The sequence below is a fragment of the Jaculus jaculus genome, chromosome 16, assembly GCF_020740685.1.
Source record: "Jaculus jaculus isolate mJacJac1 chromosome 16, mJacJac1.mat.Y.cur, whole genome shotgun sequence".
NCBI lineage: Eukaryota > Metazoa > Chordata > Mammalia > Rodentia > Dipodidae > Jaculus > Jaculus jaculus.
In genome coordinates, this window is record NC_059117.1 from 16,468,939 (window position 1) to 16,483,956 (window position 15,018).

Sequence of the window (15,018 nt, forward strand, 5' to 3'; positions counted from 1 at the left end):
AGCACGCACATGACCTGGGTTCCAGCACCAGAACCATCATGAAAATAAAAGCATAGCACACTAGCTCTACATACCACTCTCCACAGTGCACAGCCTTCAGCACTCCAACAGCAGCCGTGGTCTGTCGTTCAAAGCCTTGTCCTATGTGATCTGCGTGGGCTCTCGTCCTGTCTTCAAAGAGCATCTCTCGAGGCTCACTGGTTCGAGGTAGGTACTGAAGGTTTTTTATTTCATTGGTAGTTCTGTTTTTAAAAAGTTGACATACTGAGGCTTACTTCTGATCCTACCAAACTTTCAATAATCTTATAATTCAGACAAAAGGAAACACTACACTATTTCAAATCAAGTTCTATTTTTAAAATGAATAAAAATGCGCATATAAATTCCTTTCTTTTTGTTGTTGTTGTTTTGTTTCATTTTTTAAAATATTTTATTTTTATTTGTTTATTTGAGATACAGAAATAGGCAGGTAGACAGAGAGACAGGGAGAGAATAGGTACTCCAGGGCCTCAAGCCAATGCAAACGAACTCTGCTATGTGCACCCCATTGTGCATCTGGCTTATGTGGGTCCTGGGGAGTCAAACCTGACCTTTGGCTTTGCAAGCAAGCACCTTAACCGCTAAGCCATCTCTCCAGCCCTTGTTTCATTTTTTAAGGTAAGGTCTTGCTCTAGCCCAGGCTGCCTTGGAATTTACTATGCAGTCTCAGGCTGGTCTCGAACTTTCAGTGATCCTCCTAACTCTGCCTCCTGAGTGCTGGGATTAAAGACGTGCACCACCTAAATTACCTTGTTTCTAATACAGCTTTCACAAAAGTGGCAGATTTAACGAAAAAATTACTTTGGTAAGAAATAAAATTACAATCTATCTTAGGTTTATCTACACAGTAGTCCTCTCCTAACTATAGTCCCCATTCAGTTGTCCAATTGCCTGTTTAAATCACATACAGCCAAATGCTTTGAAAATATTAAATGGGAAATTCCAGAAAAAAAACAATTCATGAATTTTAAGTTGCTCACCATCCTGAGAGCACTAATGAAACCTTACACTATCACACTTAGTCCTGCCCAGGATACAAATCATCTCTTTGCCCAGTCTACTTAATGACCTGCCCATTTGTCATTCCACAGCTGTTTGCAGTATCAAATTAACTATCTCAATATCCTTAAGTGCTTTTGTTAAATAACCTTATTTAGCTGAACACTGGCATTAAAGAGCAATAGTAGTGTTACTGACAATTCACTCACATCAAAGAAAAGCTACAGTGTTGTTTCCTATAGTGGAAAAGTGAAAGCATAGCATGTGTTAAGAAGATATCCCCATACCTTTTTTCACATTATGGCACACTGTGCTGTTTTATTAGTTAATAATCTTACAGTGCATAATTTACAAATTAAACTTTATCATAGGGATGCAAACACAGAGGAAAATATAGCATATATAAGGTTCAAAATTATCTGAGATTTCTAGCATCCACCTGAGAAAGAGGGGGGGTCTAAAACCTATCCCCAAGAGGAAACTACAGGCTATTGTACCTAGTCTCTTCACGGGAGGGGGGGTCTAAATTGTATGTGGCCATGCCCCCACTCAGATCACTTGGCTAACACTAGACATACTTCTAGAACAAAATTTTAAAATGCAATAATCCGATATTTACAAAACAGATGCTATGCGCTAGATACTGCCTAGGGCACTGAGGTTTGTGAATCAGATAATCTTGACAAATCAGATTGCTACTCAGGGAGGTTTGGACGGATAAAGGGAGGGATGGAGGGAGTATTATTGCTTCCTACAGAAAACAAACAGCCTGGTTACATTACCATCACATTCAAATAACTTAATGCATGTGCAACACTTAATAGCGAACCTAGCACAGTCTGTTATAAGTTAGACTATAACATGATGTGAAGTCATCACATGTACTGAGAGACAGAAATCCTGAGGTACATGGAAGTTCTTCAGGGGACTGATGAGTCTCCTTAAATTATATCTAAGTTTGTGTGTCTGCCTGTTCTGTCAAGGGACTTTCAGATTCTCAAATGTCCTGAAACAAGTAATAAACTCAGAAACATCAATGTTACCATTGTTATCAACTTGAAAAATTAACATGTAAAAGTCCACTAACCCAATTATTTATTTTATTTTTATTTGATTGAAAGCGAGAGAGAAAAAAAAGCAGATAGAATAGGTGTACCAGGGCCTCCAGCCACTGCAAACCCCAGACACACGTGCCACCTTGTGCATCTGGCTTACATGGGTACTGGGGAGTCAAACCTGGGTCCTGAGACTTCACACATGCCTTAACTGTTAAGCCATCTCTCCAGCCCTCACCCAGCTATTTACTAAGCAGCAGACACTACTAGATGTTAGTTACGCTTTAGTAATAAACCAACATAGTCCCTTTAAGTTATATATCCAACTGTCTATTCAATGACATTTTTCATTTTGACTTTTTCTTTTTTTATAATCATTATAACCATGAGAATAAATTTAATACAGAAAAAGCCATGGTCTCACCAAGCATTTACTCCATGATCACAAGGTTAATTTGGTGTACTTTTTGTCCAAAGCTATTCTATACACACACATTTTGAGACACGGTTTTATGTATCACAGCCTCGAGTTCATAACAATCAACTTGCTTCAACTTCCCTTGTGCTGGTATTACAGGTGTGAGCCACCACCATACTTAACTATGTAAATAAATATTTACAAATGGGGTCTTATTTTATTATGTTTCTTTTTACAAAAATAGTATTACAAGCTAGAAAGGATAGAAAGGGAATAAAAAGGGAGGGAGGGGGCACTATATTTTTACATAAGTAAGTAAAAGAACAGATTAATGGGGGTGAAAAATCCTAAGTAAGGTCAGGGGAGGAGACTGAGTAAAGGAAAGGTGGAGGGAGGGCTAATCAAAATCTAAGAGGATATAAATAAGTCATATGGAAACCTACTTTTTTGGACAATGGAATACTCAGAAGCTGTAAATTGTTATTAGAAAATTTTCAGTGCCAGAGATGTGATACCTTCCGGTGAGTTGTTGGCCAGGGAGGTCCCTGATGGCCCCAAAACATTATAGGCCATTGCCAAGGCCCTTGGTTTCCCACCAGGAATAGATGGTAAGACCCTATTGCTGAAGACTCCACATACTTGGGCTGCAAGGCCACTGAGAAATCCTCCTGGAACTGAGCTAAAAACCTCCTCCATGTTAGACCAGCTGACAGAAAGCTGGAAAAACCACACTGCACGCAGTTCAATGGGAGAGAGAGAAATCACCAGTGGAGATACTCAACAGTGGACACTGCATGCCTCAAATTTGGCCTGCCAGGTCAATGAGCCAACAGGTGCAATACTGGCACATCTGTTATGGAGAAACCAACTGCTCTCTAATTGGACTGGAGGCCTACTCCATGAGAGGGACTACATCCCTGAAAACCTACAACAGGGGTAGTCTTAAGCCCTAGGGGTGTAATGTCTGTTGGTATCTGGCTAAATGTGTATACTAAGCTTATCAAACTGCCTGGTAAGCATTTCTCTTAATGATCATACCCATGTATTAATGCTACTTTGACTTTTGGTTAAAGAAGCTCCTTTTTTCAGATGACAATGACCTTGGGATGACTCAGAAGGCACCACAGTGCTGAGAAGTGATGACAGAACAGTGCTCAACGCTGCAATCTCTCTTGGACACCTTCCAAGGCTCAGGGTCCATTGAGGAAGAAGTGGCAGGAAGAATGTAAGAGCCAAAGGAAGGGCAGGACTCTTTACAATGTGCTCCTCCAAAAGAGAGGCTGATTGAGAGGGGGAGGGGATATGATGGAGAATGGAGTTTCAAAGGGGAAAGCAGGGAGAGGGAATTACCATGGAATATTGTTTACAATCATGGAAGTTAATTCTAAAAAAATTTTAAATTATATCTTAAAAAGACTGCTATTTCACATGCTTACCAACCTGTCAATTTATTAATAATTTTTATCAATCAAAACAATAGTAACTTTATCAAAATGAGAAAAAATGTTTTCTTCAAAATAATGTATGTGCCTGCCACTATTGGTTGTTTTACATTTTTCTCATTAGCTTGTGAATTTTCTTTGGCTCATTAACTGGCACCAGTGTTTTCATTCAGTCAATCATGGCTTTGAACTTTGTTGTTGATACCTACCTCTCTAATAATACCACCACTGTACAAAACTCTTTTGTTTTGTGAGGGAAGAACCTCTTCCAGTTTTGAAAACGGTATGCTGATTCTTTTATATTGTTTATCTGTTAGTCTCTAACTTTTGTATGAGGTGGAAGCTCTGCCTCTATTTTCTTTCGGACAGGATACCAGTATCTCCACTATTATTCTTTTCTCTGTGTCTTTTATAGTAAATTTTTTATATACCCAGACCTACTTACAGACCCTACCCTAATCCAATGCTTTGAGTTTTTACAATAATTTCTAGAAGCAAGCTCCTCCTTACTTCTCTGTTTTCTTCCTGTTGAATTTTAATCTCCTAGTGCTTTACGTGTTAAGTCCAACTGAAATGCACAAAAATGTAATGGATTATCATTCTTCTCCAAACCAGACCACAAGTGGACCTTCCATATGTATTATTTTGTGTCCTTTCATAAGATGGTTTAGTTTTCAGGACCAGGGGCATGGTGGCACAAGCCTTTAATCCCAGCAATCAGGAGGCAGAGGTAGGAGGATTACCATAAATTCGATGCCACCCTGAGACTACATAGTGAATTCCAAGTCAGCCTGAACTAGAGTGAGACCCTACCTCGACAAACCAAAAACAATGATGGTTTAATTTTCTAAATAGAACTTCTAAGTAGTTGTTAAATTTATTCCAAACTGGGCTGGAGAGATGGCTTAGCGGTTGGGCGCTTGCCTGTGAAGCCTAAGGACCCCGGTTCGAGGCTCGGTTCCCCAGGTCCCACGTTAGCCAGATGCACAAGGGGGCGCACGCGTCTGGAGTTTGTTTGCAGAAGCTGGAAGCCCTGGCGCACCCATTCTCTCTCTCTCCCCCTATCTGTCTTTCTCTCTGTGTCTGTCGCTCTCAAATAAATAAATAAATAATTTTTTAAAAAATTATTCCAAAGTATTTTATTATTTCTCTGTTCAAGTGGTGTCTTTACCATTCCTGGTTGTAATTTAATACCATTTGCTGATCTTCATGTTACATTTGTTGTGAATTTTTTATTTTTCTTTATATTTTGGAGGGGGGTGTTCTAGGTAGCATTTCACTCTAGCTCAGGCTGACCTGGAATTCACTATGTAGTCTCAGGATGGCCTCAAACTCATGGTGATCCTCCTACCTCTGCCTCCCACGTGCTAGGATTAAAGGCGTACGCCACCACGCCAGGTTGTGTTGTGAATTTTTATAACCAATTATATAAGCATGAGCTACATTTGAATTTAAATTTCAATTATGCTCTAAACTTCTCCTTCCTCCTGTTTACATACACACACACACACACACACACACACACACACACACACAACTTAATCATGCAAAAAACATACAAATATCAATCCCCAGAAATAAAAGTTTGTATCCAACATACCTTTTCCTTTTGAAGGGTGACTTTGGCATATCAGCCACAGGTATCATTTGTTCTCCTGGACGTACCCACATGATGGGACCATCGTCACTATCTTTTCGACTCTCTAATTTTAGACTAGATAGTGTTCCCCATGGCAGTGTGCACTAGAAAACACACAGTAAAATATATATGAATTATTTTCAAGATATATCTTCAAAGTAGGGTATAGTGGCTCACACTAGGAAGGCTGAAGTAGGAGGATCACCATGAGTTCAAGGCCATCCTCAGCTACAAATTGAGTTCCAGGTCAGCCTGGATTAGAATGAGACCTTGCCTCGAAAAATAAAAAAACAAAAAAACAAAGTATATATAACCTTCAAATATACACTAAAGAATACTGCTCCAGACTGGAGAGATGACTCAGTGATTAAATTGCTTCCTTGTAAAGGCTGATGGCCTGGGTTCAATTCCCCAGTACCCACATAAAACCAAACATACAAAGTAGCACGTGTCTAGAATCTGTTTGCAGCTGCAAGAGGCCCTGGCACACCTATTTGTATTATCTCAGATGGACAGACAGACAGTTATAAAGACTTAAAAACAGACAGAAGACAGATATAGATAGATGGATGGATGGATGGATGGATGGATGGATGGATGGATGGATGGGCGGGCGGACAGACAGACAGTGAGTGTTTTGTAAAATATCTGATAATAATTGTAACCAATTTCGTTGATGTGACTAGTTAAAAGGAATAGAAAACAAAAAGTTTAAAAAGAATAAAAGAGGGGGCTGGAGAGATGGCTTAGCAGTTAAGGCACTTGCCTGTGAAGCCTAAGAACCCAGACTTTATTCCCCAGAACCCACGTAAGCCAGATGCACATGATGGAGCATGCATCTGGAATTCATTGTGGCTAGAGGCCCTGGCATGTCTATTATCTCAAAATAAATAAATAAATAAATAAATAAGGAAAAAATTTAAGTAAAAGAGGGAAAGAAAAGGAAATAGAATAGAGTCTAAGTAAAATTGGGCTAGGGAGGTGGCTCAGCAGTTCAAGGCACTTGTTTGCAAAGCCTGCTGGCCTGGATTCAATTATCCAGTACTCACATAAAGCCAGATACACAAAGTAGTGCATGCTTCTGAAGTGCATTTACAGTATCAATTGGCCTTGGTGCTCTCATTCTCATTCATTCATTCTCAATTCTCTCCCTCTTTCCTCCCGTCCCTCCCTCTCCCCTCTCCTTGCAAAAAAAAAATACTTTTTTAAAAAATCCAGGGGTGGTGATGCACACCTATAATCTCAGCACTTGGGAGGGTGAGGTACAACTGCTGTAAATGTGAAACCCGCCTGAGACTACATAGTGACCTCCAGGTCAGCCTGGCATACAACAAGACCCTACTGGGGGAGGGGGTCTGGGCGTGGTTCTAATCCCAGCATTTGGGAGGCAGAGATAGGAGGATCGCTGTGAGTTCAAAGCCACCCTAAGACTACAGAGTGAATTTCAGGTCAGGCTGGGATACAGCAAGACCTTACCTGGAAAAACCACCAAAAAAAAAATAACAATAATAAACATTAAAAAAGCCAGGCGAGGTGGCACGTGCCTTTAATCCCAGCCCTCGGGAGGCAGAGGTAGGAGGATCACAGAGAGAGTTCGAGGCCACCCTGAGACTACAGAGTGAATTCCACGTCAGCCTGGACCAGAGTGAGACCTCACCTTGAAAAACCAAAACAAACAAACAAAAAAAATTACATAAACATACAGGGTAGAAAATCAAGCATGCATAAGTATAAACAGATGAAGATTTACAACAGATTTTTTGGTGAATTTCAGAAAAAAACTGACCTAGCTTTCTGTTGTGTATTTGGAGTTCATACTGACCTCTGAATTACTGATTAAATAATTAACTACACAGCTCAGTGGGGTAGTTCCAGAAACTCAATATAAATAAGTGCAGAAGCTGCTTTAAAAATAAGTCTGGTGTCCAAAAGACGCCTTTAATCCCAGCACTGGGAGGAAGATGTAGAAAGAACCAAGAGTTCAAAAGCCACCCTGAGACTATTTAGTGAATTCCAGGTCAGCCTGGGCTAGAGCAAAACCCTATCTTGAAACACCAAAAGATAGATAGATAGATAGATAGATAGATAGATAGATAGATAGATAGATAGATAATCTGGCTAGAAATTACTTGGGAATTTGAGTCTGACAAGATGGCTCAGTGATTAAAGGTGCTTGCTTGCAAAGCCTACCAGCCCAGATTCAGTTATTCAGCCACCCACATAAGCCAGAAGGATGTTTGTTTATAATAGGAAGAGACCCTGGCACACTCACACATAAAATTTTAAAAAGGGGGGGGGTACTGGAGAGATGGCTTAGCAGTTAAGATATTTGCCTGTAAAGCCAGAGGATCTCAGTTCAACTCTCCAGGACCCACGTAAGCCAGATGCACAAGGGCGACACATGCATCTGGACTTTGTTTACAGTGGCTGAAGGCCCTGGCATGCCCATTTTCTCTCTCTCTCTCTCTTTCTCTTTCCCTCCACCTGCTTCTTTCTCCCTCTCAAATAAATCAACAAAAATTTTTGAAAAAAGAAAAATTAATTCCTTTAAAGTTACCTAGGTGATACAATGGAACATGCTGTATGCTTAAATGTCTTATACAGCTGTATAAAAATGTCAGACTGCTCTATCTTTATCTTCAACATATTTATTTAGTAGGCATCCTTCCTATACTTCTTAAATCCCTTTAGTACTCAGTCTCTAAATAACTAATAGATGGAACCTGATTTCCTAAAGTGGCAGCAACTGGTTCATCACTTATCTCTGCCATTAGAGTTAGGATCTAGTTTAAGTCACATACGCACACAATACAAGATTGCTATTTCCCACCGCTTTCCTTTCAATTTAAACAAAATCAAAAATGTTATAAGCTATTCATCTCTATCACCTATAACATGAAAGTAATATCCACAATTTAGATTGCCATGATTTTCTCTTACTTTTAGAAATGGTGACTCTTCCAACATGTTGAGAAACTCAGGGAAGTAATCGCCCACTTCTTCATCAACTGCTCCCACCAAGCTTATCTGTCGCATTGGGCCAGCTCTGTACGTACCATGAGAATATGTTCTTTTTACCTGAAGAATATGAATTGAAGTTATACATAAGAAAGTGCATGCTAGCCAGGCGTGGTGGTGCACGCCTTTAATCCCAGCACTCGGAAGGCAGAGGTAGGAGGATCGCTGGGAGTTCGAAGCCACCCTGAGACTCCATAATGAATTCCAGGTCAGCCTGGGCTAGAGTGAGACCCTACCTCGAAAAACCAAAAGAAAGAAAGAAAGGGAGGGAGGGAGGGAGGGAGGGAGGAGCATGCTAAACCAGGCCTTTAATCCCAGCATGAGGGAGGACAGCCGTGAATTCAAGGCCACCCTGAGACTGAACTCCAGGTTATTCTGGGCTAGAGTGAGACCATGCCTCAGGAATAATTTTTAAAAATGCATGCTATTATTGTACAACAATAAATCAAATCATTTCAGACTATCAGAACATAATATGAGGCAAGAAGCACGAGAAAAGTCTCTAACAACAACAAAACATTAAAAAACATTAATCAGGCACATTATTTAACCACTTATGAAACAGTTCAGATAAGTAATATGATCTAGACACCTGACTATACCATGTCCATGTAATTGTAAAATTATTTATTTAATATATAATGCCACTGGAATTATATTCACAACTTGGTATACTGGCAGTTTTCTAAAGCAACAGAACTTAGGAATCAGGAACAGACCTTTGCTACCAACCAATTATGGAACCTTCAGAAACAACTGGAGTCCCTTGTTCCTGTTTCCTTAACTGTAATGTTTCATCTCATTGCAAAAAGAAATGTAATCACTGTTTATATAAACCCACCAGCCATAATGTTAGCAAAGGAGTGGCATTCATCTTCAAGTATTCATCTTGTACTATAGGGAGTATGAGGCCAGCCTGAGACCCTCCCTCAAAAATAAAGTAAAAGCCTGGCATAGTGGCACACACCTTTAGCCCCAGCACTTGGGAGACAGAGGTAGGAGGATTGCCATGAGTTCAAGGCCACCCTGAGACTACATACTGAATTCCAGGTCAGCCTGGTCTAGAGTGAGACCCTACCTCAAAAAAAAAACAAAAGAAAAATAAATAAATAATGATAATTAACTAATAAAAGTAAAAAGAGCCGGCGTGGTGGCACACGCCTTTAATCCCAGCACTCGGGAGGCAGAGGTAGGAGGATCTCCGAGAGTTCGAGGCCACCCTGAGACTACATAGTGAATTCCAGGTCAGCCTGAGCCAGAGACCCTACCTCAGGGAAAAAAAAAAAAAAAAGTAAAAAGAACTATTAGATCTTATAATGCAGGCAATCCTGAATGGTCACATCATTCTATAAGAAAATCCTCACAATCACAACTGGTACAATACCAACATATCTAAAGCCCTTAAATACCAACCCCACATATTTCCAGAGACAATAAAATTATCTAGAATAACAGCATTAAGGCACTATAAATTTTTTTTAACATAATAAACAAAACAGTCTAACATTAATGCTTTAAGTTTATTTGAAGAATTCTAAGCTTCACTGTGCATGGGCCATCACAAATTTATTCTCAGAACTACAAACCACTTCTCCAATCTCCAAGTCACAAAATTTGGATTTTGTATCCTACCTTATACTCAGGGTCTCATCTTCTTCTGCCTCCTAGAAGACCCTATGATCTCTCCTGTTCTGATGGAACTAAAAGGTAAAACTTGACTCTACACCATTCTCAGGCACTAGTAGCATGTATGTACTAACAGCATCACTTATAGGAAAACTGGTCATCAGTATACATTTCAGTAAGACATTCTAACAAAGCTAAGGGCATCAATCTGAATCCATCCAATTTAGCACAATATGTAACACACTGATTTTGTTAAATGATCCTGGGTTTGTATCCTCAGTTTGAAATCTCCATGTGACATATGAGTTTTGAGAAACCCTAAAGTGAAACCTGAGGTTAGGGGTATAGATCAGCGGAACAGCACTTGCCTAGCATTTGCAAGTCCCACAGTTTAATCTCCGGCATAGGAAGGGACAGAATAAAGGGGAAGGAGAGAGAACAGTAGAGGGAAAAAAATGAAATAAATCAACTTATATTATAAAACACAAATTAAGCATTTTGAAATACAACATTTTGATTTTAAGACAATTTAGTGAGATAATATTTCCAATTCATAGAAACAGGTAAATTTCCTGCGCATTGGCTTATATAAATCAGAAAGCTCACCTATATCATTAAGCAAGTTCCAACAAAGCCAGAATAAAATAAACCCCTACCAACTGTGTACAAAGAAATGAGATGAGAAATAAAAAAGTACTATAGCACTACTAAACTATAAAATAAATAGGGTGAATTCATGTTCATTTACATCATCGTATCAACAATGATCAGTTAAATAGAATATGTAGTTTATCAAGAGATTGGGGGGAAGTGGCTGTCAGGAAAAGACTTTTCAGAGAGCGAATTCATCTAAAATAGTAAACACACCTCAATTATGAGTTTTCCTCAAAGAAATGGATATGCTACATACACATTTAAAGCAAAGTCAAATGGATTGTTGCCCACTCAACTTTGTTTCAAGGTAGTACATATAAGAGTTAAACATATGTGTACAAAAGGTATACCAGAAAGAATCCTCCTAACAGCAATGTTTGGACAGATTTATGAGCTAGAGGAAACAAAGGCCTGTAAGTCAATGTCTATAACATGTAAAATGAAGCCGCAAGTGCTGGCATTTCTCTAGTAACATAGAAGGTTGTATTCGGCTCTGTTGTCTGGCAATTCAGATGACTATTTCCACTCTACAAAACAGAAAAGAGGGCTTATGGGAAACAACAGGCTGTAGTGAATTTGAACTGCAGGTGGGAGGGAGGGAGGCTGACTATACCATTACTAAACTATAAATAATGAGATAAATTATAATCAGATGCTAGAATTATTTACAAAGTTAATATTCTGTCCCTAGAAAATAAAATTTCTGTTTACATGAGTAAGAACATGTATCACTAGCAGAAAGAAATGGGTAAGCCAGATGCACAAGGGGCACATGCATCTGGAGTTCATTTGCAGTGGCTGGAGGCCCTGGCGCATCCATTCTCTCTCTCTTTCCATCTGCCTCTTTCTCTCTGTCTGTTGCTCTCAAATAATTAAGTAAGAATAAACAAAAAAAAAAATCTCCTCTTGTATTTAGATACTTCCTTATTAGGCACAAACACAACAATCTTTAATACTGAAAGGAACTCAAACCACATCTTAAATGAAGAAAAAGGACATGGGGCAAGAATTGCTGCTGCTGTTCCAGGAACATCAGTATTACAACTTCTTAATGTCAACCTGAGGCTGGAAAACAATTTAATTATGCGGGATGCACTCAATTAAATGTTTGGCAACTTACACTGTACACTCACAAGAGGAATTGCTCATTCCCTGATACTGGACACAACAATACTATATTTCCTTCACTTCAGTAAACCATCAAGCAATAAGTTTTCTGGTGCACTTAAAAAGTTAACTCCCTTAGCTGGAGAGATGGCACAGTGGTTCAAGGCACTTACTCATAAAGCCTGATGGCCTGGGTTTGATTCCCCAGTACCCATGTAAAGCCAAATGCACAAAGTGGTGCATGTAACTGGAGTTTGTTTGCAGTGGTAAGAGGCTGGTAAGAAGCCTGGTACCCCCATTATCTCTCTACCTCTACCTAGCCCCACTCTCAAAAATATATTTAGTAAAACTTATAAAAAAAACTACCTTGCAAAAATAAAAAATTGTCACTGTTTCCTTCCTAAAAAATAAGCAGAGTGAGTCATACAGACATAAAGAAACATATGCTTAAAAGAACACAAAAGACGGATATGACACATGTAATTATATCTGTATTATATCTAACTATAATTTTTTGGGAGGGTTCGAGGTAAGGTCTCACTCTAGCTCAGGCTGACCTGAATTTCACTATGTAGTCTCAGAATGGCCTTGAACTCATCATGTTCCTACCTCTGCCTCCCGAATACTTAGGATTAAAGACGTGCACCACCACACCCAGCTCCTAATTATAATTTTTGCAAAGAGCCTGTACTTATACAGTGCCTCCTAGAAGACATGTAATATTTAATCTAAATTTTCTTTCTATAGCCTCCTCTGCCCTCTCCCCTAAAAAAATCCAAGACCATTCATGGCTGTATTTTTACCTTTGCTCATATATGTTCTCTATAAATGTTAAAGAAAAAAAAACAGTAGTAGGGTACTTCTTGAAATCTCAGAAATTTTGGTTAACTGAGAAGGAATTAAATTATGCTTGAACCATATTCATTACTTTTCATATAATCTTTAAATAAAAGAGCAATCCTTAGCCGGGCATGGTGGCGCATGCCTTTAATCCCAGCACTCGGGAGGCAGAGATAGTAAGATCGCCATGAGTTCAAGGCCACCCTGAGAATACAGAGTGAATTCCAGGTCAGCCTGAGCAAGAGTGAGACCCTGCCTCGGGGGAAAAAAAAACACAGAGCAATCCTGCCAGGCATAGGGGCATAAGGCATGAGGGCACACACCTTTAATCTCAGCACTTGGAAGACCAAAGTGGGAGGACTGCCTTGAATTTGAGACTATCCTGAGACTACACAGTGAATTACTGGTAAACCTGGGCTAGAGAAAGACTCTACCAAAAGAAAATAGTAAAATACAAGCAATCTTTATAAAATCTGCTTGCAACAAAAAAGTTGCCTTTCTAACAAAAAAATTAAATCACCAAAAATAAGCTGTAAGACTGCTGTATGAGACTTATAAACATTGTTACAGCAAGGAAAGAAGCAGATGAAAGGTAAAGAATGAAAAAAATTAAGATTGACTCATATGAAACAACTTATTAGTCAAAGTGTGTACCCCCCAAAAGACAATACTGTTGGAAAATAAGTTTGGAAACCCCTTTTTGTATTGGAGGTTCATCATGCACACAAGTTATCGAGAAGTCTCACAGCTAATAAACACAGCCTATTTACCCAGCTTCACACAAACCACTTGATTTCGCAACCTGTTAGTCCTGCCGTTGTTTTGAGGTACTTATCAACATCCCTCAACATTACAAGTTCCTTGACTGTAACAGTGACCCCATGTTACATACACAGGACACATGATTTTACTTGAATCCACATCACCATGAAGTAAATTTAAAAAATAAGTCAGCCGAGCGTGGTGGCGCACGCCTTTAATCCCAGCACTTGGGAGGCAGAGGTAGGAGGATCGCCGAGAGTTCGAGGCCACCCTGAGACTACATAGTGAATTCCAGGTCAGCCTGAGGCAGAGTGAGACCCTACCTCGAAAAACCAAAAAAAAAAAATAATAATAAGTCAAACACTAGAGCCAAAAAGATAGAAAAGTGAAGAATAATAGACTCTTGGTTGAATGCAGCTACCTTTATTTTTTTTAAGGGGTTGAAGGGAAAGTAAGTTTCTTGCTTTTAAAAAGGAGGGCTGTTCTTAGTACTACAGCAATCTAAACATCTAATATAAAAAATCGTCACAAGGGGGAGCCACTTCCCCATCACACCTGACATATACTTTCAAATCAAATACTACTATTTAAACATTTTACTTGAAAACTGTTCACAATTTCAATCAAAATAAAACAAGAATTGTTACCGCTATTTCTAAATTAATAATGGGGAAAATTACCCTTCCTCAATACTATAGTATCTGGTACCTGCCATAATACTTGAGTTTGATTTTTCCATAAGGACTTCAGGACATGGCAGGCACAATGAAAACTGCATACCAAGACAGGCAATGCTCCGTACATGGCACATGAAACTACGTAACTGAGCTAACAAGAAAGATCTCAGCTTGAACTTAACAAATGCTAGACTTACCTATCAAATCAGATCAGATGTAATTAACACTGTTAAAGTAGTAGATCTTTAAACACCAATTAACACTAAGTTGAGAAACAATTCAGAACCAGAAGAAAATATTTAGAATATAGAATTTGTGGAAGGATGATTACAAACAAATTGTTTCAGTTTTCATATTCTTACAGTTCTATGAGTTGCAGAGTAAGTACTAATGTGAAAACTTAAAAAGTGATTTCATTTATTTCTTGACAAGTTAAATATCCAGATTTGTCTTTTTGTACTCTTACCATGTAAGACACAAATAAGATGAAAGTTGGTTCAAACAGAGGAGGCAGGAAAACTAGGGGAGATGGAGCACATCACGAAGGGCCACTAACTCCTCTGTACACTCACGCTCACTCCTGTGCTTGTGCCCGGCCACTAGACATGCCATCATGAAGTCAAATGAGTCAGGGATAATGGGCATGCCCACAATCCCAGGAGAACAAAGCAGTTCTAGGCCAACCTAAATTACAAAATTACCATGACTATGTAGCAAGATCTTACCTTTATAAAATTAAAAA

The 15,018-nt window shown here is 39.1% G+C and overlaps 1 protein-coding gene across 1 annotated transcript in view; it reads right to left on the bottom strand.

The window, feature by feature from the left end:
- Rsbn1l (round spermatid basic protein 1 like) overlaps positions 1-15,018 on the bottom strand; it is a 71,801-nt gene that overhangs the window by 6,441 nt on the left and 50,342 nt on the right. The window contains exons 4-6 of the mRNA XM_045135818.1: positions 8,533-8,670; positions 5,554-5,696; positions 75-242 (exon numbers count right to left, since the gene is read on the bottom strand). Coding sequence (XP_044991753.1) covers positions 75-242; positions 5,554-5,696; positions 8,533-8,670 — 449 coding nt within the window. The remainder of the gene's footprint in view (positions 1-74; positions 243-5,553; positions 5,697-8,532; positions 8,671-15,018) is intronic.